Source organism: Myotis daubentonii, chromosome 12 (genome assembly GCF_963259705.1).
Source record: "Myotis daubentonii chromosome 12, mMyoDau2.1, whole genome shotgun sequence".
NCBI classification, from domain to species: domain Eukaryota; kingdom Metazoa; phylum Chordata; class Mammalia; order Chiroptera; family Vespertilionidae; genus Myotis; species Myotis daubentonii.
The window spans coordinates 80,290,727-80,317,350 of NC_081851.1; the positions used below are offsets into that span (position 1 = coordinate 80,290,727).

The 26,624-nt window shown below is 52.1% G+C and overlaps 1 protein-coding gene across 6 annotated transcripts; it reads left to right on the forward strand.

Annotated features, from left to right (window-relative positions):
- The first annotated feature begins 1,198 nt into the window (after positions 1-1,198).
- Positions 1,199-26,277, forward strand: FAM110C (family with sequence similarity 110 member C). 6 transcript variants are annotated; one of them, XR_009448051.1, is made up of 4 exons: positions 1,199-2,715; positions 9,772-11,426; positions 11,591-11,753; positions 13,259-13,433. XR_009448051.1 is itself a non-coding variant. In XM_059660649.1 (2 exons), the coding sequence occupies exons 1-2, from the start codon at positions 1,439-1,441 to the stop codon at positions 9,836-9,838; spliced, it is 1,344 nt and encodes a 447-aa protein (XP_059516632.1). In that variant the 5' UTR covers positions 1,199-1,438; the 3' UTR covers positions 9,839-11,580. The 6 variants fall into 6 exon arrangements, 4 of the variants coding, with proteins under 4 accessions (XP_059516632.1, XP_059516633.1, XP_059516635.1 ...); XR_009448053.1 differs by lacking the exon at positions 9,772-11,426 and having other exon boundaries at positions 1,200-2,715; XM_059660649.1 differs by lacking the exons at positions 11,591-11,753; positions 13,259-13,433 and having other exon boundaries at positions 9,772-11,580.
- The last annotated feature ends 347 nt before the right edge of the window (positions 26,278-26,624 follow it).

Below are 26,624 nucleotides of genomic sequence, written 5' to 3' on the forward strand. Positions count from 1 at the left end.
AAACCCAGGTACATGCCCTTGACCGGAATCGAACCTGGGACCCTTCAGTCTGCAGGCCAACGCTCTATCCACTGAGCCACACCGGTTTCGGCGCGCTACAATTTCGTTGTATTCTTTTCCACGTGAACAACTGTAAAGCTGTGCTTGCCCACCGGTATCTACATCTCCTTTCCTTGACCTGAAGGACCACCGCCATCTTTCCTGTGAGCTCCAATGAGTGGAGGTGGCTATTTGGCTCTCAGGAGACTGGCTTCTTGTACTTTATCCCTGACTATGGGGTTTGGCCTTACAGGGACTAAGGTCTCAAGGCCCCTGTGGCAGAAACCTGCGGCTGTTTGATCGTCGGTGGTGGGGGGCTGGGGGGGCTTCCTTGAATGAGCCAAACCTGGTTCTCACCACCTTTGGTGCCCGCAGGCTCTCAGATGCTTTCAGAAACAACCAGGAGGAGCAGCAGCCACAGCCGGGAGAGGCCTGCCCCTCAGGAGCTGGCTTGAACACAAGAGAGAAGGTAGGCATTGCATGCCGTCAGATATTTCTAGTTCTATGTCCAGCTTTTGGAAATAATGGAATTTTGGAAATATTTTCTCTTACGCATTTGGCATTCCTGGGCTGATCCACTTGTCTTGTGAGCCCGTGGTTTCCTGTTGCCTTGGTTACAGTAAAAACAGCAGCTTTTCCGGCTATTTGGTCAGGTTTCATCCAAGTCCACGGACCTCGCCCTCTGAGTCCTGCTCAAGTCTGGGTCAGGGTCACGGCCGGCCAGTAACGGCGCTGGACCTGACCCAGGTCCCTGTGGGTCCTGGGTTCTTTCCGCCCAACACAGACAGACTGAGCCTCTCCTACACACGTTCTCTTTCCTTTATGTCCATTTCTGTTCTGAAAATAAAGATCTGTGCGCAGGTACAGATTTAGGAAACTACAGTCAAGTTTGCAAACACCCTGAGGTCAACCTTAACAGTTCAAAGGACGTGAGACACCTGCCCTTTCCTCCCCCACCTCGGAGGTGCTGGCCTCCAGCGCTGACCCACGGCCCTCTGGAGGGAAGGGGGAGCCGGGACCTGGCAGCCAAGCCCTCCCAGCCCCAGGAGCACAGAGGGCTGGAGGCGTGGAGGGGCGGGGCGGAGCGGGCGGAAGGTGCGGGCCTGGAGGTGTGGGAGGGAGGCAAGGGCTGGGCGGAGCGGGCGGAAGGTGAGCGGGCGGGACAGGTGCTGCGCCTCTACCAGGGGTAGGAAGACGGCAGGGTCGGCAACGAACGAGAAGCCGCGGGCAGGCCCTGGAGCGACTCCATCGGCCGGGCTCACTGTCGGCAGGGTCTGGACCTGGGCGGCAGGTACGGACGCCAGCCCCCGCCCTGCTCGGACTTCGGAATCGATCCCTGACCGACGCGCCGCAGCCCGTCTCTCTCCGCGGACGGGAGCCCGGCGGCGGTGTCGGCAGGATGCGTGCGCTGCCCGGCCCGGACGCACCCCAGATGGAGCAGCTGCTGCCCGGGCACCCGGACGCGGCGCGGCCAGCGCTCAGGAGCGCGGTGGAGAGGCTGGCGGCCGACCGCGCTAAGTACGTGCGGGCTCTGCCGGGGACGGCTTGGGGCCCGGCCTCCGAGGGCAGCAGCCCCGGGGCGGGCGGAGGACAGGCGGTCGACCCGCGCCCCCCGGCCCGCGCCCCCGGCGCTGTGGCGCGCAGGGCGATACCGCGGAGGCCACTGAGGCCGGACTCGCTGGTCATCTACCGGCAGAAGTGCGAGTTCGCGCGCGGGCCGGGCGCCGACGGCCTCCGGGACAGCCTGGCGAGGAAGCGCCTCCCGGGGCCGGGTAAGGACAGGACGCCGACGCCCCCCGAGACGTCCCCGGCGGGAGAGAAGGGCAGGGCCGCGGGCGCGGAGGTGACGCCAACGAAGCCGGGCCCCGCCGCGGCTCCCGTGCGTCCCGCGCGTCCCAGCACCCCGGCCGCTCCCCCAACGACGCTCCCCGCGCGCCCCAGCACCCCGGCCGCTCCCCCGACAACGCTCCCCGCGCGCCCCAGCGTCCCGACGACGCCCCCCGAGCGCCCCAGCGTCCCGGTCGCTCCCCTGATGCCCCCCGCGCGCCCCAGCGTCCCGGCCTCTCCCCCGACGCTCCCCGCGCGCCCCAGCGTCCCGGTCGCGTCCCCGACGCCCCCCGCGCGCCCCAGCGTCCCGGCCGCTCCCCCGACAACGCTCCCCGCGCGCCCCAGCGTCCCGACGACGCCCCCCGAGCGCCCCAGCGTCCCGGTCGCTCCCCCGACGCCGCCCTCGTGCCCCAGCGTCCGGGCCGCATCAGGGACCCGCGAGCTGCAGGCGGCCAGGCGCCGGGGTCTGCAGCGCTCGCAGTCCGACCTCAGCTCCCGCTACTCCAAGTCCGCTGCCGAGTTCGACACCTTCTTCCAGTTCTGTGGGCTGGAGCCCGAGGTGGTGGAGGCCCTCGGGCGGGAGAACTTCTCCGCGGGCTCGGACCAGGGCACCCTCAGAGTCCGCAGCGTGAGCGTCGCCACCTCCGAGGGTGGCTTCTCGCGGCGCAGCTGCGGTGACGAGGGGCTGCAGGAGGAGGAGCTGACGGAGCAGGCGCCCAGCGCCCCCTCGGTCGTGGAGAGGAACGCGCGCATCATCAAGTGGCTGTACACCTGCAGGAAGGCCACGGAGACGCCAGCGCCACGGTGGCAGGGCCCGCGTGACCACCGCGCTGAGGCCGGGACCCACGGGTGAGCCACCACGGGGTGTCCGTGGGCGTCTGCGAGGGCTGTGTGGGTGGCAGAGCTGCATGAAGCGGGTGGGCAGGCCTCTGAAGTGGGAAGGGACCCGGAGAGTGAGACGCAGAGTCTGGGGCGAGACAACCCAGGTTCCCTCGGTCCCAGGCCCTTTCCTCTGACAGCCTGGAACCTGATTCTGTCCGTAGCACCAGCGGTTGGCTCATTTCTATGGGAAGAGAAAACACTCGGACTAAAGCGCTGCCGAGCGCAGCTGTACACCTGCTGTTATGATGTCTGCCATGGAAATAGCCCGAAGCCCTGGTTCCCGCGTGACTTGGGGCGACCTGGGGTTATATCAGAGCTGACTGTCCCTGGAGGGCGGGCCTCACCCAGCCTGGAGGCCTTAATCAGCGACGCTGGGAGGAGGCCCTACCGGGCCTTGTGGCAGTTAGGCGTTCATTTCGTAACAGATCTCTCTTTGGCCAGATATGTTTCACATTGTTTGAGAGCTTTGTCCCTGGGGCAGCTCAGTGTACAAGGAGCTTTGGTTGGTGAACTGGGCGCTGGACTAGGTTATCTCTGTGCCTTTGAGCTCTGCGTGGCTCCAACTCTGTAGCTCATGTGCCTCTGAGGGCCATACCGGAGGTTGCTTCTTGCCCTATGACAGCGGCCCATGAGTGATCACAGTTCTCCGCTGAGGAGCTAAGGAGTGCTGGCCCCCACCGTCACCTGTACCCCCTTCCTGGCACTTGTGGGGCATTTCCAGGGACAGAGAAGGGAGAGGAGGCTGCACTTTTTCAGGGTTCTCTTATGAGAACCAAGAATTTAAAGATTACAGTATCTTTTCTTCTCTATCCTTCAATGACAACTTGGTATAATTTTTAAAATCATGTGATGGAAGTATTTTGTCTGCCCTCGACATAAACTAATTAAAGACACAGTGTCAGTGTTTAGGCTGTTGGGGGAGGCGCCACAGACTTGTGTGTCACAGCTCACCTGTGTGTGAGAATGGAAGCGACACCTGGTAAGGCCCCTGAGGGGCCATGGTCCTAGTTCAGGTGTGAAAGTTAACAAGGAGAGAGGAGGTCATTGTCTGTTTTGGACCTGGAGGGATCATGACCTAAGTTCCTTCTTATAATTTATTGAAGATTAATTGCCACTAGCATAAGCCCCCAGTGGATGTAAATGGGTAGTCAACATTTAAGTACAGAAAGGATTTACTTGTGTTTTTCATAGATTCTCTTCTTGGCAATGAGATGAGATGCAGGCACTGTGGGTATCTTGGTGTGGAGGGTACAAGTTTTAGGGGCTCAGGTGGTCCCAGAGGGATATGGTCAGGTGCACAGAGCCCTGACCTGGGGTCTGGGAGGCCTGTCTTCTGTCAGTCACCACCCTGCACTTAGGGCATCCATTGTCCATAAAAGGAAGGAAGAGGGAGGGTCTCCGACTCTGCACGTTGTGATCTGTATAGTCAGGTATCTGTGTATCCGGGTTTCTTGATTGGAACCCAGAAAAGGAAAAGAAAGCAGCACTACCTATTGGAAATGTAACATGTACGTTTATAAGTAGGTCCCTCCTGTGCTTTAGGCACAGATGGCAGGTAGACTGGAGGGTAAATGTGCTGAGAACAAGCAATGCACAGACAAACCCAAACAAAACTCAACAACAGGAACATAAAAGACTCAGCTCTGGTCCCTCCAAACCCAGACCCACCCAGGCCCAGGGCTCCAACGTCAAAGCAGCATCCTGAGCAGAATTGGGGTGCAGCCCATGAAGGAACCTTCCCAAGGCCCTGAGGTTAGGGTTGAGCCTAGGAAAGTGTAAGAAGTGTGGTCAGCCTGACATGGGAGCCGTTGATGTCAAGGCAGAGAGAACAGACAGGAACTGCGGAGAGTGAAGCTATGCAGAACAGAGGTTCATGGGGTCGGCCTCTGCCTCTCTCTCGATCCTGGGGGGAGCTGGGGGCAGGCAGTGTCCCCTCCCGTCTGAGCAGAGAAAGGGAGAGTCACCGAGCCAGCCCAACTTTCTCTGCCTCAGCAGCCACCAGCACTGCATATATTTGCTTCACACGTTTACTCCCCTGGACCCAGAACAGGGCTGGAGTCCTGGGAACTTTACCCCAGGAGAGCCACGTCTGGCTAGTTGGAGGGTTGGGTGCAGGAAATGAGTGTCTGGCTGTCCAGCTCCTTGGGACTGAGGCGACATCGGCTTCTGGTCACAGCCCCCTGGTTGGACCAATGTGGACTCGGGTGAAGGTCCAGTGGAGAGAGCTGAGCACAGAGCAGCCTCCACCCCTTTCTCGGCTGAGGGTCCTCTGGCAGCCGACCTGTCCTCATGGGGTTACTTGTTTGAGACTAATTCCATCACTTCTGGAAGCTGTGGGAGCAGGAATGCAAGCTGAAATTTTTCTCTAGTTTATCAGCACATTTGTGTTGGAATTCATACAAATTTATTACAGGATTTCATGAAAAATTCAGAAAATCAGTTGGTTTGCTTTCTAACTGAAAATAAAAACAAATATATTTTACATGGAGGTTTTTGTCCCATTGGTAGGTAGAGGTATTATTAGCAATTAAAATTAAAATATACTATCCAGATTAAAGAACAAATTCATAAGGTTATTACCCCCATGGAGTAAAAATGTTTACTTGTCAAAATGGAGAGTTCAGAGCTGGGGAATGACTCAGAACTTGCAGTGACCCCATGGGGATCGTGAGCAACAGGCAGCTACACGTGGGTGATTTTGTGTTCTATTTCCCAGCGTATAATTCATGAGAATTGCTTCTCTGTCTGCGGGCGTTTAGTCATCTTCCTGTCCTTCAAGTTGCTGCAAAGGCAGGGCTGCCGAAATTTCAGTCTCTCTGCTGTGTGGCTTTGGATATATGTTACTGGTTTTAATATTGTTATAAGAGAATGGTAACTTGTCCTTTGGGATAAACATTGTTTAATTTTAAGGCAAAATCTCAGGTATTCCCCAGCTCTCTTCTCATCATTCTTCAGTAAAAAAGGAAAGCTGTGGGCCCCTGGGCACTGGTGGGGCAGAGCTGGTCTCACATTGTACAGATGCCCTGGGGGAGCAAACACACACACTCCTGCCTCCTGCTCCTTTCTCTGCTGACCCACCACGGGGTGGGACCCTAGCTGGGTCCCTCGCTGAGCATTTTACGTGAACAGCATTGAGTAGCCATGAGGCACCCCTTCCTGTCTCAGCTCAGCCCTGGGCCTTTTTAGGGAGATTTGTTTGGAAAGGGTGGGGTTTGTTTGCCTGCAGGTATGTATCTGGGCTGCCTGCCTTGCTTTCTGTTCTGTCCTTCAACTCTGTGATGGTACATACTGGCTTTACCAACATTCAGACATTTCCTTTACTGCCTGTGAACAGTTGGAGGGAAACTGATTTCAAAAATCCAGGAAAAGGCTACAAGAAGACAGATATTTATCTGACAGAGAGAGACCAGATGGCTCTTTACTAAGGCTGCCAACTTCATTTCAAAATTTAAAATGCAAAAAGGAAATGTATGAATTTTTCAATTAAATGTATTGGGGTGACATTGGTCAATAGGATCACATAGGTCTCAGGTATGCATTTCTATGGTACAAGATAATGCAGCAAATATCACAGAACCAAGGTCTGCGGGGAGCCTGGGGAGTATAATGTGTGGCCCTGCGGCCTCAGCCTGGACTGGAGTTGATTGACAGCTTTCATTACTCCTCAGTGGGGAGCCTTCCCAACAGTGGGGCTCCTTGAAATCTGTCCTGGGTGATTGGAGGCCCCAGGGCCATACTCACTGCCAGGTCTGGTCCAGTGCACCCAAGTGACCACACGGTTGTTTTTTCCAGGAATAAAGAGCTCCACTGAAGAAGCTGATGGAACTCCCTAAGGTTGGAGATGCAGCGGAGAAGTTGGGGCCGTGGAACTTAGAAATCCAGAATCAGCCGAGTGACGCACCGTAGCCCCTAGAGATGCTTCCTTGTTTCAGGTGGACCCACCCTGGCCTCCAGAGGAAGTATTTTCAGGGCGTCTTTTTGACTGGTTTGCTAAGAGGCACTGTGATGCTTTTTAATAATGTCTACATTAATTTATAAAGGCAAAGGCGTGAAAACCAAGGATGCCATGGTATCAACTGCTTTCAGTCCTCGGAATCAGAGTTCTGGAACCCCAAGACGGTGTTCTCTATCCCTGGGGCTCGCACCTGCATGCACACTTCTCCGCATCACGCACTGTGCACCCGGCACTGGTGGCTGCTTTAATGATTCAGCACGTTTCCAGTCACTGGAGGGCTCCTCTGTTACTCCACTTACGCCAGTCCCCCTGGGCGGCAAACAAGCGCAAATACCATGAAAAGATAAGTGGGAGCTGAAATCCTGCTGAAGTCCTTTTCTTGTACGGGGACCATTTTTGGAGAGGCAGGTCCTGTCATCAGCGTTCCGGCTCCCACCTGTGTGGAATCTCCAGGAAGGAGCCCGGGTCTGGACTCTGCAGCTCAGGCCCCGCCCTGACGTGTGTCATCAGTGCCCAGAAGTGGCACCAGTTCAGCTCTGTGCAAAGGGCATGTTTGCCAGGAGGGGCAGCCTCCGGGTGGCTGGGAGCCCAGGGTCAGATCCTTGTTGATACGGAGTTGGTGTGACCAGATGCTGAGCCGGCTCACAGCATCCAGAGTAAAGAAAACAGCCTTCAGATTCAGAACCTTATGAGAGAAACTGAGTCCATGACGACAGCCCAAAGAACACTGTCACCGGACAAGTTTCCCAAAGCTTTCGGTGTTTTCTCAGATGTCCCTCTTCAAGAACAACATTATTGGAGAGAAAAATGTGGAGGGGAGAGAAATGATTTTTTCAATGGTAAAATAGTTCAATGTAAAATAGTTCTAACCAGTTCGCATTGGTATATTGTGTATTCATTTAGTATGATATTCTATTTTTGTAACTGTTTTACTAGAAGAGTAGGTCTTTGACTTAAATATTTATTTTTACACAGTTATCAAGTCTTCAAATAGTTTTATTCACGTCACATAATTTTAGTTTTACCAGAATAATACCACATCCTGTTCTCCTACTTTCTCCTGCTTCTCTTTTCGTATTTGCTGTCTAATTGCATTTCAATTTTTGACTGTGAGCAGTGTTCTCTGCTCTGCAGAGTGCTCTGAGCGGACAGCTGTTTGCACACGGCCCAGGTCTGTGCGTTGGAGGCTGTGCAGGCGGACAATGGGCCTTTCTCAGTGTGGACTCCATTGAAAGACAGTGAATCCCTCCGTCACTCCTATGAAATGCTGCTGTTCCCGAGGCTGCACTTTGTTAAACACAACAGTGTCAGGGATGAGAGTTTTTGAGGGGCCTTCTGCACCCCATCCCATCTGCTCTTTCGCAGCCGTCCCAGGAATTTTATGCAAAAGCTTTTAAGTAAAATTGCTTTGTGCCTTTATACACTCAGAGTGGGATGAACTGAAACTAAGGTCAAATTTATGTTAGTGGTGCAGGTTCATCTTCCGTAGAATAGATGAAAAATATCTTAAAAAAAATTGGTTTCTGTTTTAAAACCACCAAGATCTTCCAGAAGCATTTGCACTTGGGTGGGGACACGGGTGGGGGGGGGGGGGGCAGGGTGCGGGGGAGGAAAGGATCCCTCAGAGTGAATTCTGGAGGAGATGTCAGATGCGTGAGGATCAGGCAGAGTGTGTGCTGGGGGCTGAGAAGCCCTTTCCTAACCCGGAATTTGCTGAACGATTTTGAGGAAACCAAATTGTGCACCTCAATCTGAGTGAATAGAAAGCTTGTAATTGCTTTTAAAAAGAAGGAGCAGTAGTTACTGTGGCAGCTCAGTTTCATTTGTTCATGGAAGAACGGGATATAGAATGACCTCATTAAACACAACAGAGGAAGAGCTACAGGCGACGTGAGGCCTGTGGCCTGTCTGGTCTCACTAATAGGTGGTGCAGGCTCCCAGCAGACGGGAGGGTCCGTGTGTGAGTGGGATGTCTCCTTGTTCCAAACATTGGTTCCTAGTCTGTAAACTGGTCACTGGTCCTGGAGTGACAGGAAGGCTGTACCGAACACTGCCCTTTTCTGTAGGTGAGTGTCGAGTGTGGTTGTAGCGGGGCTGGTGGTGCCATAAAGCATCAGACCACATGGTTACTGCAGTTTCTAAATAGTTTTTCCTACATGCTACTTGCAAGGGGAGTGCAGTAGTGTATATTCTGTATTAAAGACAAAGTATTTTTTATCTTTTATTATTAATTTACTAGAGGCCCGGTGCACAAAAATTTGTGCACTCGGGAGGGTCCCTCAGCCCGGCCTGTGCCCTCTCGCAGTCTGGGACCCCTTGGGGGATGACCACCTGCTGGCTTAGGCCTGCTCCCCAGGGGATTGGGCCTAAGATGGCAGTCAGACATCCCTCTGGCAGCCAAGGAGCCCTCGGGGGATGTCCACTTGCCAGCGGGGAGCAGGCCTAAGCTGCAGTCGGACATCCTTAGTGCTGCTGAGAAGGCAGAAGAGGCTCCCACCACCACCGCTGTACTGGCAGCCCTCAGCCTGGCTTGTGGCTGAGTAGAGCTCCCCCTGTGGGAGCGGACTGACCACCAGGGGGCAGCTCCTGCATTGAGTGTCTACCCCCTGGTGGTCAGTGTGTGTCATAGTGACCAGTGATTCCCAGTCGCTCTGCTGTTAGGGTCAATTTGCATATTACCCTTTTATTATATAGGATGAACATGAAATTCTAGAAACAATCAGCAAGCGTTTGCCCGTGATCACTTTCCATCTCTTTCTTTTCCTTCCTTTCTTCCTGACTTTAACTCATCACATCACCAGTACAAATGAGGAGAGAAGTGACATCAGCGAGTCCCATGGCATCAGAGGGCCCCCGTCAGCGATTTCCAACCCGTGTGCCACAAGAATTTGTAAAAAGTACACTAATACCTGACTCTTTACTCAGGAGCACTGGCCTCTTTTCCTTAGATTGTGAGAAAATAAAACAACAACAGCCAATACAACAATAGCCATTCCCAATTTGCTGAGCAACTTTGAGAAAAGTAGGAATGAATTGAATGAATCAAAATAATACCTTTTTTTTTTCAGATCGGCCAGAAATATGTATATTGGGGTGCGCAGCACTTTGCTAATTAGTTTATGTGCCGTGAAATGAAAATAGGTGAACATTGCTGCTCTAGGTCTTCCTGAAGATGGAATGCAGTAAAAAGAGTTTTGAATACTTAGGACATTATTTTTCTTTCAGTGTTTCATCAATCTTTTGCTTGAAAATGTTTTTTCTCTGTTTTAATAATACCATCATTGGAGAATGAGCACAGATAACACAGCCAGCACTGTTTGTAACCTTTTGCGTAACTTAACTCATGACTGAAGTTTGTTCTTGGTGGCTGCCTGGTTTTGAGCTGCTGGGATTGGGTATCAAACCCGTCAATCAGGGTGCTGACTGGGGTGTAGCTTATGCCCAAACCTATACAAGCATCCAAAGACAGGTATTCTCGAGGAGAATAAGTAGATCACTCTATTTCCATGAAGACCATGGTCAAGTCCCGGGTGCTGCAAAGCTCCTGTTTTCCTGTGTGGACCCCATGGGAGGTGTGGGGGCCCAGGTGTGGCTGAATGCAGTTGTCTTTTCTGTCTTTGGCTAAAGAAGTTCTTACCTTTTAGTTACCAATTTGGAAAATTCAATAATATAAGAAGCAGTGAGGTGATCTACAGTGGCTTGGTGTGGGAATTTTGCTTGCATTTTTTAAAAACATTTTTTAAATTGACTTTAGAGAGGAAGGGAGAGAGAGGGAGAGAGAGAAACATCAATTATGAGAATCATTGATTGGCTGCCTCCTACACGCCCACTATTGGGGATGGAGCCCGCAACCCAGGCATGTGCCCTTGGCTGGAATCGAACCTGGGACCCTTCAGTCCACAGGCCAGTGCTCTATCCACTGAGCAACACCAGCTAGGGCTGCTTGCATTTTTTAGTGATGAAATAAATAGACCTACATTCCAGTTCAGTGTTCCAGGTTAGAAATATCAAATAAGAAGGACATTGAGTTCATGGCTAGAAGCTTAAACTCTGGTTGCAGAAGCAGTAGGGAGCCACTGATGGGCCAGAACACGAAATTACAGGATCTCCTCACCCATCTTGCTGTCCACCTGGTGGTCTTGCAGCAACTGTGACTTCAGTCAAGGACAAGCCTTCACTGCGGAGCTGGGGTCTGCACGGGGCACCAGGCATCCACAGCTGCCTGCCACGAAGGGTTCATGTTCTAACAGGAGGATCAAATAGTCTGTCAGAATGGATGGATGGATGGATGGATGGATGGATGGAGAGATAATAAATTGTCGACAAGGAAATAGATGACAGAGATGAGGGAGGCCAATCTGTCTGAACCATAAATGGAAACCCAAATCCAAATTATTTAAAAGGAAGCAACATGCAAATTATAAATGGCATATTTTTTACTGAGAGGTTTACTTTAATCCCTAGAGAGCCTTTACCTGGCAGCTTAAAGCTTTGAGGTCTAAAGAGAATGAAAAGCAGAACATATTACAAATGGGCTTCCGGATCGGGCCTCCTCTGGTCAGAGGCTGTTGTGAGGGATCGCCTGCTTTCAGAAGCCCCTTGTCAAACTCAGGGAAAGAGTAAACGAGTAGCAAATAAGCAGTCAGCCCAGAGCAGGCCAGGCCGGTGCACGGGTCGCGGTTCCCTGAGTGACCCCTGGAGCGACTCTACGACACGCCTGGAGGTGAGCAGCAGGGCTCAGGCTGGGACTAGTCAGGATGACGTGATCAGGATTTGAGGACTGTGTTTGCTAAGCTGCTTGGCAAGTCAGAATTGCAGCATCCAGAGCTCTAAACGAGGTGTGTACCCAGAGTGCCAGGACGTGTTCTCACAGGGTTTTCCTTGCAGGTGGTGAGGTGCCAAAGAGAGAATGCCCTTGTGGGCATGTATTGGGATGGGTAGAGACCCACTCAGCAAGGACCACAGAAGGTGAGGCTGGAAGTGATGTCGGAAATCATGTGGCTCCCCCACCAAAGCCCCCAAGTCTTGAGGAGGAAGAACAAAGCTGGAGGTATCACACTCCCTGATATCCGAGTATGGTGACAAACTCTCAGAATCCAAACAGTAAAATACAGGTCCAAAAAGCAGACAGGTGGACCAGCGGAACAGAACAGAGAGCCCAGAAATGAACCCACACCCACGTGGTCAATTAATCTGAGACAGAAATGGCAGGAGCACTCAATGGGGGAAAGACAGGCCCCTCAATAAATGGTGTTGGGGGAACTGGAGCAGGTGCATGTAAACAAAATGAAGGTAATCACTTTCTCACACTGTGTACAAAAATAAACTCAGAATGGATTGAGGGGCTGAGGTGTGGAGACACAGAGCAGCTGCCTGGGTCCAAACCTAATGTGTCAGAGAAAGAAGAGTTTGAACCCAAATCTGCCTGGTCCCAAAGGCCACTCTGTCTCTCTCTGCACAGGCTGGTTTTCAAGAAATGAATGCCACCCAGCAGGTGTAAGGGTTTACTAACCTACCAAGTGCACAGACCGGTTCAATGGGTCAGAACCTCAGCGGATTCGCATACAACTGCTCAGTGCCCCAGTGTCTCCCCTGATGGGTGACCTGGGCCAGGTTGGGCTGCCTCGGGGTGCCGATGCTGCCCCAACATCCACACCGAGAAACCTCAGAGCAGCAAATGCTCACATTACAGGAAAGGCTCTCATGTTTAGGTTTCTGTAGATAATTCTATATAATAAAGAGGTAGTATTCAAATTAACCCTCACACCCTCACAAGATGGCTGCCTATGACCAGGCAGCAGGGGGGTTAGTGAAGGATGACCAAACAACTGAACAGGAGTCTGCATGGGGCAACCAGGCCAGCAGGGGGGCAGTTGGGGGCGACCAGGCTGGCAAGGGGGGGCAGTTAAGGGCAATCAGGCAGCACGAAGAGGCAGTGAGGGGCGGTCAGGCTGGCAGGGGGTGGGGCAATTAAGGGTGACTAGGCAGGCAGGCAGGTGAGCGATTAGGAGCCAGTGGTCCAGGATTGTGAGGGGGTTGTCTGACTGCCAGTTTAGACCTGATCCTGATTGCGCCTAAACCGGTAGTTGGACATCCCTTGAGGGGTCCTGGATTGGAGGGTGCAGGCTGGGCTAAGGGGACCACCCCCCCACCCACCCTGCACGGGTTTTGTGCACCAGGCCTCTAGTGTTATATAAGGCGACGTGTGTTTAAAAAATGAGAATAAAGAGAAAAATCAGAGAGGGAACAAACAAGATTTGTCAGAGGAGCACAGAGCAGTACTGAGTAGGCTCTGGGCTGGGTGAGGCCAGTGCAACTCCAAGGTGCCGGGCCCCAGGTGAGCACAGCCCCAGGTGAGCCTCAGCCCCCAGGTGAGCATGGACCCCAGGGCCGGAGAACCTCGGACCTTCCAGATCACCTCAGGAATGTCTGGCAGAACATGATCTTTTCCATGGCTCAGCACTCACTTTAGGTGAATGGGAAGTGGCCGCAGTTAAAAAGGACAGGACTTCTTCGGAAAGTCTGACACATTGTTTGGTTTGTGATTTTTTTCAGCAATAGTTAATAAAAGGCCAAGATGTACATGTTCCAAACACCTCCTTGCTGCCCACACCTAATCTCAGGGCTACACACCTGTTACTGTGTTATGGGCGAGAAGACACATTGAGCCAATGTCAACACTTCCGTCGGGCGGGCAGGCAGGGGCAGGGCAGCATAACTCACCCTGTGTGCTGGCTCGGGCTGGGAGGAGGGAGGCCTGGGAGGTCACAGGGAGTCCAGCTCCACTCGGGACGCACCTCACACCAGCCCTGTTCCCAGGACCTTCTCACCTGGTCGGCCGTCTGCAGTGTCGGGGACCCTGCCACACAGCCCACTCCAAGCAAGAATGTTTCCTAACAAAAATGCACCTGCAACAGAGATGAGACTCCAGCCTCCGAGAAGGGTGTGTGTGTGCACATAGTGCACCACGGCGCCCACATCCCAGGAGGAGGCCCCATACCCCAGGAGGAGGCTCCAGAGCCCAGGGTCTTGCAGTGGGCCGTGTTCCGGTGCCACCCGGCTGCACGGGGTTTGTCTAAAACCCAGTGCTTCACAGGAGGTGGAAAGTCTATTCCTGCTCCAGCACCTCGTCCTGTCTGATCCGGCAGCCCTGCAGTGGTTCTCAACCTTCTGGCCCTGTAAATACAGTTCCTCATGTTGTGACCCAATCATAAAATTATTTTCTTTGCTACTTCATAACTGTAATGTTGCTACTGTTATGCATTGTAATGTATTTTATCTGATATGCAGGATGGTCTCATGCTCCCCCTTTGAAAGGGTCATTCGACTGCCAAAGGGGTCGCGACCCACAGGTTAAGAACCGCTGCCTTAGAGCATTTGAGCATGAAACCTCTCAGAAGCACAGCTACTAATGAACACAAGAGGTACAGTCACCTTTGTGACTGGGCCCTGCTGGCTGGTTTGGAAAACCCCTCACTTGTGAGGCAGGTGTGCCGCCTGCACCAAACCCTGGGCAGAGGCTTCCTGATGGGACCACGGTGGCGCCGAATCCGTCCCTCTCCAGGTGAGGTTCAGGATCTGCAGGGACACGAGGGAGCACACGTGTCACTTATGCTCAAGGCCAGAGCGTCTCCTGCACTGAGTGCTCTGTCACATGCCAGAGAGTGAAGGCCAAAGCACCGGCTTGGGTTCAGGGCCTGGAACGATGTCACTGGGAGAGGACTCTGTGGGGCTTTCATTCTAGCGATGGAGAGAGCTGGGAGCTGGGAGAGAGTCAGTTCCCCAGGAGCACAGAGCTGTGCCAGCACCGAGCTCCTGCAGGGTGACTTGTCACCGTCGGAGTGCGTTGTCTTCTCTCTGGGGCTGAGAAACAGGATCGGCATCTGCTTCGGAAACAGCTGAAGTGATGTCTGTCGGTGTGAGCCTCTGTTTCAGAAAACCTCTGTATTAAAGAGAGTGACTCACAATCGATCTGTTTTCCTTCCGCTTACGTCTGTGCAATAGAAGCGCACAGGTCAAAGAGCATCGACAGAACGATGGGAGGGCGTCAGGGCCACGTCCACACCCTCAGTTTACAGGGGACGAAGCTGAGGCCCAGAGAGTGGTGGCTTTCTCAGCCACCCCACGGCCGCAGCAGCTGCCACCAGCTTCCAAGGCCACACTCAGAGCAGGTGCACATCACAGGCCTCTCGGCTGGTTTCCACAACTAGGACCAGCTAAGAAGGTAGCAATAACAGTTCTTTCAGTCCCTTAATGAGAACTTTATGATTCAGCACAAAAGAAGTTATCTGTAGGGCTCAGGGCAACAAAACACTGTAACTAATCATTTAAAAATGCCACAGAATGGATTATATCAAAAATAAAAATAAAAAAATGCAGGGACTGTTTTCAGAAGCGAGGTCCTGGTTAATGTGTAGCTCCTGGATCCCAAGGTCACACCACAGTATGGGTTGTGAATGGTCTTAGCTTTCATTCTCAGGAGAAACTTCCTACACCCATTGTTCCTCCCTCCCTTTGTCAAACCAAACACATGCCTGGGCTCTCACGCAAGGTGCACCCTCTGCCTGGGCCCTTGGCCCACCTCCTTCCTCCTCAAGTCCCTCCATATGTCAGTGTCCCAAGGAATATCGTGGAAGTCACCCTCCCTGAACCACTTCCCTCTCATTAATGGCCTCTCTCCATGTAATAATGATGGAGAGAGGGAAACCGTTCGTGAAGACATCCAGGCGAGGGGAGCAGCATGTATGGAACCCCTGTGATGAAAATAATTTCATGTGTAAAACATGAAAAACTACATGTAACCAAAACACAGGGAATGGTGGATAGGAGAAAAACACAGTTGTGGGAAATGGACTAGAGGCAGATTATGTGTTGCAGGGTCAGGACCTGATAAAGAGTATGGGTTTTTTAAAAAATATTAAATCCATTAGGAAAATCATTTAAAATTTAAGGAATTAGATGACACCATCAAATTACACTTCATTTTCAAAAGACCACTGCAGTGTTGGATGCAGAATGGGCTGGAGGAAAGTGGCTTGGGTCCCAGGTTGGGGTGACAGCTTGTGCACCTGCAGCTCCTGCAAGGTGAGCCAAGTCAGCAGACCCTCAGGGAGTCTGGATGAAAAGGAGGGGGCTGGGGAGGGGCGAGGTCCCTCAGGAGAGCGGGAGAGGCCCACGACCTACAGGGAGTGGCAGTGTTACCACTGGACGGGGAGGGACCAGCAGGAAGGCATTGCAAGACCGAGGTGCACAGCAAGCCAACAGCACAGATGTTTTGTTTTCATTTTTCCCTTGGCGGGGACAGGTGTGTATTCTTTCAAATGTGCTTAGCAAAATTAGGACTGAAAGTGTCAGATTTGACAAGGTTGTGACCATTTTTTAGGTAGAGAATCTGTAGTTTTGCTAGGTTTTGGTTTTGGTTTGATTTTGGACAAAGGCAAACCAAGCTGGTGTTTGAGAGTGAATTGGAAAGGGAGTCTTGGGACCAGGTGCACCTGGAAGAGGACAGGTGATACTTGGGAAGGAGAGATGGGGTGGGTGAGCTGGCCTCGATGGGAAGACACAGGCCTGGTCGCTGCTGAAGGGTGACCTGGCAGTGGAGGAGCGTGGACCCAGGATGTGCAAGGTGGGCCCCAGCACAGGGGAAGCGCGGACAGACGTCTGTGCAGGCCCTGCCTGGGTCCCTCTGGTGTGAGGCAGGGACCACTGCCTATGGCCACGTCACACCTTTGTCCCACAGCTGGTGATGTGTCTCGGCGTTGTTCTCCGTGGACACCCCAGACCTCCTCTGTGGACACCCCGACTTCCGCGCCAGCTCATTTTACTGTAGGTCTTCCGCCTCACGGGCGCCTGATGAATGTTTATGTTTGAAAGACAGATGCGTTGTTTCCGCCGAAGTGGACAGACTCTGTGACAGGTTCCGCTGGACAAAGAGTCCCAGAGATACTTGCTTTCGTCAAAGGCGCAGCGTGGACAGAACGCACTTCTCCATGGGCACCGGTTCCGGTTCCTAGAATCAGAGCATTGGCTCCACGCGGGACTTAAAGGCCCCTCCGCCCCGATGCCTGCGTGTGCAGCTGGGTCCCTGGGAACGGGAGAGACCACACAGCTCCCTGAGGCGAGTCCCCAGCAGGTGCTGGCGAGTGGCAGAGCGAGAGCTCCCCGGGCCGGAGCCGCACCCCGTGCGCTTTTCCTTGTAGGTGGTCAGCGGAGGCACATCTGACCGCACTGCCACCAGCCCACGTACAGCCCCCCCCACCCGGACCTACCCCCCCACCCCCCCACCCCCCCGCCACCCCAGGTCCTAGTGGCCTTTTCCAAACACCGCTCCCCGCCCCTCGCAGTCCCAGCTGAACTTCCTGGCCGCTTGGGGCCTCTGCAGAAATGGGTCTGGCCTGGGTCCTTATGTGCAGGGCTCGCCATAAGGAAGCTGTCGCTGAGCCAGGGAGCACCGGGAAGAGGCCACGGCGCCTGGTGGAGGGCTGGGTCAGAACAAACATTGCACCCAGTGAGGTAATGCGAGGCCGGGCCACCATGCTCAGGAGAAGGGAAAAGTGGGCATATCCCATAAGTGACGAGGCCCAGAGCCTGGGTGAGAGCAGAAGTTTGGCTGAAAACACCAAAAAGGGAACATCTTAAAGTAAATCCAGGCCTCCATGGGCAATGGCCCCAAAGCTGAGGTCTTCCTGGCGGGGCTGCTACATCGCCCAGCCCTGGTGACTTGTGCCCAGGTTGCTCCTTTGAAACCTCCTGGCTGCAAGCACCACCCCCAGGTCCAAAGGAATAGTGGAGGCTGTTTAAGGGGAAGGGCAGGGCTGTGTGGAGGGAGAGAGAAGCTTCCAGAGCTGAGCAGCACGGGGCCTCCAGCACATGCCCTGTCACAGACAGGTCAGTGCGACTAGGAGCCAATGTGCAAGCGGCCTGAGACCCACGGGGACCTGACCTGGAGCCAACGGTCAGGATAAGGCTGAAACCTGCTATGCAGTGTGTGCACACCTGTGTCCATACGTGTGCATGTGCATGTGCAAGTGTGGCCTGGTGTGTGGATGGATGTGGTATGCATGCATGTGTGTACATGCATGTGTGTATGCATATTGAGCATTGTGTACATGGGCAGGGGTGAGCACGTGCGCATGCGTGTGCAGTGACCGGAACTGTGCACTGAACAGAGATGGAAAGAGGCGTGGCTGCCAAATGAAGCGAGTTTGGAAAGAATCTTCCAAAGAGGAGGTCCCAGCTGCTGAACTGGCTCCCCTTGGGCTGGCAGCAGGATCACTGGCCACCCCAGGCAATCAGCCTTTTATGATGGGTGCTTTCTAGAATGTCCAATAAGTCCTGGAGCCACTCCACCTGCCCCCTCCTCCCTCCACATCCCCATCCCCACCTTATCCTGGCAAGTTGAGGGGAAAGCATTAAAATAAACACACAGAGCCGGGCGCCGCCCTGAGAAGGTCAGGGTGCCATCCCTGCCAGACCTGCTGAGTCAGTGAGAGCTGCTGCTCCCCACAGTGCTCCCCCAGCCCCAACTCATCGCTCCTGCCAAGGTTTCCTGTGGCTGCAGCCCCTTTCTGCTCATCAGCATTAGGAAGGAATGTGTCTTTAATCAGGAGAGCCGGTTCAGGGTGTTGCAAATCACCCACTTGGAACTGGGCTGTAACAAGCCCTGACTAGACCCAAGCCGCTAATGGGAGGCAGGTAAAATAATTAAGGAATAAAACACAATTGGCCATGATGCCTTGGGGCCCTGTGTGAAGGTTGCCAATCAGGAAATAAAGACCTTTCAGACCTTGAGACGTTCACGTGACCCGATTACACAGAACCTAATAGTATCCAGGTGAGAGGATGGGTCACCACCTCCCACTTCCATGGAGGAAACACGGTGAATGCCAACAGGTCAGCGCTGAGCAGTCTCCGTTGGACTTTCTTGTGGGAGCTCTAAGCGCTCGGACAAACAACACTGACAATACCGGATTAAAAAGCTTGGAAAACACTCAAATCCGGTGAATTTGGATTGGTGGTGGAAGTTTATGTCACAGCAGGTGACCAACTGCTCCGTTTTTCCAAGGACTGTCCTGGAGATTTGGGGTGGTGGTTACCCAGAAGGGCACCCACATTCTCAGAGCACAGAGAGCCTGGCTTGCAGTCTATAAAATTTATGTTCCACTATATCTCCTTTTTGGGCAATTTGTTAAAGAAGCCCTGTTGATCGCTGATTCATCTTCACATATTATATAACATGCAGTATGTGAGGGGCAGAGCAGGTATTTGGCTAAGGGGTGAGGAGAGAGCTAAGGGGATGAGAGAGGCTGCCACAGAGGTGGGGTGACATCACGGACTGTTTTGTTTTTGCTAAATATGAGCTCAGTTATTCATCAGGAGCCCTTTATAGGAGGGATCTTTATTCTTATTATCCATACTAGAGGCCTGATGCATGAAATTAGTGCAAGAGTGGGCCTTCCTTACCCCGGCTGCTGGCACCGGTTTCCCTCTAATACCCAGGACCTAGGCTTCCCTCACAGCCCTGGCTTCATCCGGAAGGTCATCCAGGAGGATGTCTGGTCTAATTAGCATGTTACGCTTTTATTATTATAGATATCTGTCTGTTGTGTGAGTTGCATGGGGAGTTCTGGGGTAAGGGACATGGAGAGAGCTGGAAGCAGATTTTCTATCCTGGCTTGAACCAGCTATTAAGGAGATGAGAGGTGTCTGGGGAAGAACATGGGAGACCTGGGGGAACATTTCCATTCTGCCTTGAGACCAGTATGTGAGGGGCAGAGCAGGTGTTTGGCTAAGGGTTGAGAAGAGAACTAGAGACAAATTATTTATCCCCTTTCCACACACCTTTTGACGGGGTCATAAGTCAATGGGCAAGGAGAGACCTGCAGGCAAATTCTCCCTCCCTGCTTCAACCTGCTGTGAAGAGCAAGTGGGGTAAGTGGCCAGGAAAGGCCTTGAGCAGAATTCTGTATCATGGCTCTAGCCAGCCTGCATGGTTATAGCGGTTGCCTGGCAAAAGGAGAAAGACCTGGAGCTGAATTTTCCATCCTTGCTTTTTCCATGATGTGATGGGAAAGAGGACATGAGGAAAGGGGTCAAGGGGACATGAGGGACCAATAGAGACCTTGAGATGAATTATGTGTCCCGACTCCAGGCCAACTCTAATGGGCAGCTGGCATCTGAGGAAACGGGTGAGGAGAGACCTGGATGTGATGTCTCCGTGCTGGTGCAGGCAGTGTGGGGGGTAGAGAGGGAGCCTGAGATCAGGGTCGAGTGCCAGCGAGTGTTTGAGAACCAGAGGGGATGCCTGGGGTGGGATGCACTGCAGCAGCTGGAGTCTGTGAGCACTTTCTCCCGCTGTTTCCAAGTCAGTGCTTCCTTAGGACCAGTTTCCTGGGGAGAGGCCTCTTGGTCCACCTCCTCCAGACAGGATTCAGGAGTGCACTGCTTCCCAACAGACACATTTACAAAGAATGTATGATTTATTGATTTTTAGAGAGAGAGGAAAGGAGAGGAACAGAGAGAGAAGCATCAATGAGAGGGAATAATCAGCTGCCTCCTGCACACTGGGGATTGAGCCCACAACCCGGGCACGTGCCCTGACCGGGAATTGAACACTGAACTCCTGGTTCATAGGTCGATGCTCAACCCCTGAGCCACACTGACTGGGCTAAATAGACAAATTAATGAAACAGAAGGTGTAGTAATAGACTCAAATACAAAGATAAGTTTTATATGATAAACATGTCTCTTCAGGTCAATAGGAAAAATGTGCATTCTATAATAAATGGTGTTGGGACATGAGGCCGGCAGCAGGTCACAGATAAAAGTCCAGCTGCAGCCCTAGTGTGTTGCTCAGTGGTTAGAGCGTCGGCCCTGGGACTGAAGGGCCGCTGGTCAGGTCTGCTCAAGGGCACCATTCCCCGCCTGAGGGCTGCAGGTGGGAGGCAACCCATGGTTGTGCTTGTCTCCTCCTCTCTCTCCCACTCCCTCATAAAAACTCAATGCAAACACCTCCCCTGAGGATTAGCAACTAAAAAAGAGCTGAGCCACAAAGCTGTTTCCTGATGGAGGGGCGGGGCCAGGTGGGAATGAGGGGCGGGGCCAGGTGGGAATGAGGGGCGGGGCCGGGCCAGAGGCTGGAGCGGGTCGGGACTTAGGGGCGTGGCCTCGCTGTGCGTCCCACCTGCCCGGATGTGCGGGAACTGAGGCTAGAGGCGCGTTGAACCTGAGGGAGCGGAGGGTGGGCCTGAGGAGAGGAAGGTGGCCCAGGGGGAGCCACACGGGGTTCCAGGGACAAGTCAGCCGGCTCGGTCCTGAGGTGTGAGGTGAGCAGCTCGGTGGGCGTGAGCGAGGCTGAGGTGAGGCCGTGAGGAGAGGCCGGGTGTGAGGCGAGGGGCGTGAGGCTGAGGCTGAGGTGAGCCCGCGGAGGCCATGAGGAGAGGGGCACGAGGTGAGGGGGGCAGAGGCCGTGAGGAGAGGCCGGGTGTGAGGTGAGGGGCGTGAGGTGTGAGCCGGGAGGTGGCGCCGGGGCCCGGCAGGTGGCGGGGCCCCAGCTGAGGCGGCTCCGGGCGGCTCCCCTGTCGCTGGGACTTTCATGTCTCAGGAGCCGCAGCCGCCCCGGGCCCTCCTGTGGCTTCTGCGCGGAGCCTCTGGGTGTCACTGTCCGCAGCTTGAAGGACGGACTCTGAGGAACGGAGATGAGTTTCAGCTGCAACAACATGGCCCCGGGACGGGACTCGGCTGGTCCTGGACGCAAAGCATGTCGCGGCTGTGATCCCAGGGCCCGGCGGGTCCGGGTTCCTCCGGCTCCTCTCCTTCCGCTGAAATCAGGGGGGATTAAAGGGGGGAAATATGTAGACAGTTTAAGCGTCTGGATGTGAAGCTGTTATTTACCGTCCAAAGGTGGGAACGCAGAGGACACAGCTGTGCATCGTGCACGTTGATGTAGTTTCTTCCTGAGAGGTTTCCATGGCGACGCCTGGTGTCAGGAGGGAGGTGAGCCCAATGGCCTCAGCCTCAGACCTGAAGGTGCAAACAGGAGCCTGCGGCCCCCCACCCGCACACGTCCCATTGGTTTGGGTTTTCGTATCAACACAACCTGCCGAGTGTGCTGAGCTGTTCCTAAATATCACCCTGCCTCACCGTTTCCAAAGCGTTTGTATTCCAAATATTACCTCATTGGTTCTCCATTCACTTGTGTGTGAATTAACGGAACAGCATAGAAGTGTCAGTAAATGACCCCAAACCATCAGTAAGTCGTATCAGATACAGATGTCTCCTTAGATCAGTTGCGTCAACACGCCTCGTAAAATAGCTGGTTTGGGGGCACGAGAGAAACAGCGGGTCGCAGATAAAAGACGACCAGCAGGACTTTTCCTGAGTCGAGAGGCGGGGGGACACCAGGGAGCCTTTCCTGTGGGACCACTTTTCACGGCCCGTCCTGTGGCTGAACCAGCACCCGGAGCCGCCTCCCTGTCAGTCCACTGAGCTGCGCTCCCACCCTGCAGGCTCTCCGGAGGCGCTGAGGCTCGGCCTGTCAGCAATGAATGTTAAAGCCATAAAACAGGGGGATTCGGCCTGGCCGGTGTAGGTCAGTGGTTAGAGCGTCGGCCCGCACCCCGCAGGGTCTCGGGTTTGAGTCCCAGTCCCGGGCATGTGTCTGGGTTGCAGGTTTGACCCCCTGTGAGTACAGGAGGCAGGCAATCGATGTGTCTCCTTCACATCCTCTCTCTTCCTCCCTCCCTCCCTCCCTCCCTCCCTCCCTCCCTCCCTCCCTCCCTCCCTCCCTCCCTCCCTCCCTCTCTGAAAGATCAATGAGGAAAATATCCTTGGGTGAAGATTGACAAAAGAAAAGGGTGTGTGTGTGCATTTTACAATTTACAGAATGAAGACCCTGAGAGATCTGTTCTGTGTTCAGAAAAACATCACTTGTAAATGCTAGAGCCAGGCTCAGGTAAATTCCAGGGACCCAAACCTTAGGAGTTCCTCTCAGAACTGCTGGGATTGCACATGAAAAAATGCAAATTATGAAAGGAGCCATTTTGGGCTAAACAATTAGAAAGAGCTTCTATTCTCTTTAGACTAAGAGGCCAGGCTTGGTGAGCAAAGGAAAGACTTGTGTTGTCACCACAACAGTCCAGCTTATTATTGATAAACTAGAGGACTGGTGCATGGGATTCCTGCATGGGGTGTGTGTGTGTGTGTGGGGGGTGTCCCTCAGCCGGCCTGTGCCCTCTTGCAATCTGGGACACCTGGCCAGTGATTAGGGCCTATCAGGGCTTTCCTTCCCCGGCTGCCGTCAGCTGGCCCTGCCCCCACTGCTGCCACTGCTTGCCATCTTTGCGGCTCTGCCCCCTCCCCCGCCCTCCTTCGGTTGCCTCTCTGTGGGCAACAGATGTGGGGTGCAATAGCTTGGCTGGCCTGAGTCCCCCTCTGCGGGGCCATCAGTGGCCGGCCCCACACACCTGCCCCAGCGTCACTGGCTGGTGGCCTGGGCTTCCCTCTGCGGGGCAATGGATTACGGGGGCCCCCCAGATTGATGGCTGTGCAGAGGGAGGCCCCACCCACCTGCCACAGCGCCACCCCCCTCCATTGATCACCCTGCCAGTCTGTGGCCTGGGCCTCCCACTGTGGGGCGATCGTGGGGTGATGGCAGGCCCCCCCAGCAATCACATCGCACCCGCCTTGGCTGGTCTTGCACCAGTGTGTGTCATAGTGTGGTCATCCGGAAGTCATCTGGTCGTTCTGCTGTTCTGTCATTCGGTTGATTTGCTTATTATGCTGTTATTATTATACATTATACATGTTTTCCTCTAGAACATTTTTTCCAAAAATGAAAATGGCTTTGTTGCAGTTTATTTCAATAATGCAGAAAAATAAAATTAATTCAAAACTCTACCCCAAGAGTTAAAAAAAACTGCTGTGGTTTTAAGTATATCCCCCTTCAGACATCTATACACACACACACACATTTCCTTTGTTTTGTTTTCTCTCCATTAATTTTACTGTTTTAGGTATATACATATATTGATTTCAGAGAGGAAGGGAGAAAGAGAGAGAGATAGAAACATCAATGATGAGAGAGAATCATGGATCGGCTGCCTCCTGCAGGCCCCCCCACTGGGGATGGAGTCCACAACCCAGGCATGTGCCCTGAAATCAAACTGTGACCTCTTGGTTCACAGGTCAATGCTCAACCACTGAGCTACACTGGACAGGCTAGGTTCCTAATATGGACACAAAACATGTAAATGTTCAGCTTTTATTCCGAATATGCACATATATGAGTGCACATTTTTCATTGTAAGTTTTGGTATGTACTGTTATCATTTAGTTCAAATTATTTTCTAACTCCAATTGTGATGTATTTTGGGGGTTACTTAGAAATGTATTTCATAACTTTTAAATATTAGGAGTTTCTAGGTGCCTTCTGTTCCTGATTTCTAGCTTAACTACAATGACAAGAAACATACTGTATATAATCTCGATTCTTGGAAGTTTGTTGAAACTGGCTTCATAGCACTGCATGGTCTGATAAACTATAATTGAAGTGTGCTCCTCTGCTGCCACCTCGTGTAAAACTTGGGAATAACACCTTCATGCCTTTGAGCAGGAAAGGTTGTTGGGTAAAGTGGGTTCTCGGAACCTTGAATACAGTTTGCTGCTCAGGTTGTTTAAGTTTTTACATCTTTACTGGGGTCTTTGTGGGAGGCTATTGGTTCTGAAAGAGGTATGCTCTGTCTCGGAGTGAGAGAGGGGTGTTATATGTATTGTGATCAAAATTTATTATGACTATAAAATTGTATCGTTTTCTTTGCAGCTCTGTTCTGTGTACTTTGATTTCATGTTATGAAGTGCTTCAATTTGGATCTTCCTGGTAAAATGAAGTTATTGATCCAAAATGCTCTTCTTTATTTATAGTAATGCTTTTTGCCTTTAAGACTCGTGTGTTATCATATAATTTTTATTTGGTTTATGTTTGCTTAATATATCTTTTTCCATTCTTTCACTTTTTGATCTCTTATGGTTTAGGTAGCTTTCAGTTTTTTATACTAGTTATGAGTGAAATGAGTTGATTTTCTTTCAATATTTTTCCCATTCAGTTGTTCCAACACCATTTTCCATTGGTCTAAAGAGATATTTTTATTATACCAAACTTCCATATGTATTTAAATTTATTACTGGACTTTGTACCAACTTTTCTATTCACAGGACATTACCCAAGTTTTTAAATTACTGTAGCTTTATAACACAATACATTTTTCTATCTGGTCAGGGTAGCTTTTATCCATTCATTTGCTTTTTCAGACGTTTACTTTATTATTTTAAAATATATAATTATTGATTTCAGATAGGAAGTGAGGGGGAGAGAGAGCTAAAAATATCAATGATGAGAGAGAATCATTGATTGGCTGCTGCCTGCATGCACCCCACTGGGGATCGAGCCCACAACCTGGGCATGTACCCTGACTAGGAAACAAATATGACTTCCTGGTTCGTGGGTCAATGCTCAACCACTGAGTCACACTGGCGAGGCTAGCAGGAGTTTCTGGGTACTCATATCTTACCCCTTCTTTCCATCCTATAGTTTTTGAGATTACCTAATGAAAATTAACATGCCACATACCCTGCAATTTTCCTAAATATCACCCATTTTACCTCCACAACCTAAGACCCTGGTTTCCCATTTTCCAACATTTCCTGTTCCTAATATTACCTTACTAGAGGCCCAGTGCATGAAATTCGTGCACAGGTAGGGTCCCTAGCGGCTAACAACTGCTGACGGGGGAGTGGGGGGGCTCCTTTCTCCAGGCTGCCTGCTGCTGCTGGCCCCGCCCCCTGGTCAAACTCCCAGGCCAACTCATGGTCGAACTCCCAGTCAAGGGGATAATTTGCATATTAGGCTTTTATTATATAGGATTGTCTTTGGCATTCATTTGTATGTGAGTTTTCCTTGTGCATGTGTTAAATGTAGTACATCTCTTGTTATTTTGATCATGTTAACTTGTTTATTAGCCTAGCTGTTAGAATTTACAAGGTATGAGGCAAATTGTGCTGCACCAGCACAGCCAAGGGTTCAGTAAGCCTGAGGAGGGGTGGTGAAGGATTAAAGAAAAGACAGACAAAATAATATAGCTGGGGCTCGGTGGATCTCCTGTGCCTGTATGAGGACACAAAAAGAGATCCAGCTGGCAAGCTGAGGCTTTATTTTATAGTCAGAGAAAAACAAGGTGGTGGTCAAGATAGTTACAATGTTGGCTTAACCCTATAGCTGCTCCCTACAGAAAATAATTACTTCTTTTTTTTAATATACATATATTTTTATTGATTTTTTACAGAGAGGAAGGGAGAGAGATAGAGAGTTAGAAACATCGATGAGAGAGAAACATCGATCAGCTGCCTCCTGCACACTCCCTACTGGGTATATACCTGCAACCAAGGTACATGCCCTTGAATGGAATCAAACCTGGGACCCTTGAGTCCGCAGGCCAACGCTCTATCCACTGAGCAATACCATTACTTCTTAAATCTCCCGCAGTTTTGAAGAGCCGGCCTTGTGAAATTATCGGCTGGGACACGGCTAACTTCTGACACCGCTGCAGCCGAGAGATCATGGATACCTGCCAGCAAAGATAAGCATTATTATTACTTTTTCATTCTGTTAGCCTTATGTCTGTGACACTGCAGGGTTTGGTAGAATTTTGAAGTTCTGGAATTATTTTTTCTCTCTTATACATTGACATTGGCATGAAAAAAAGTATTTGTGAAACTAGCTGCTTGGACTTAGAGTGACATGGGTTCTCTTTAAGGAATCATGGGTTTGTGTATAACATGAAGATCTGGTTCAGTTCATGCACCTTGCATTGGGCAGCTGAGGTCTGGTGTCTCTCTTCAAGTCCTGATTGTGGCTATGGCATCTTAG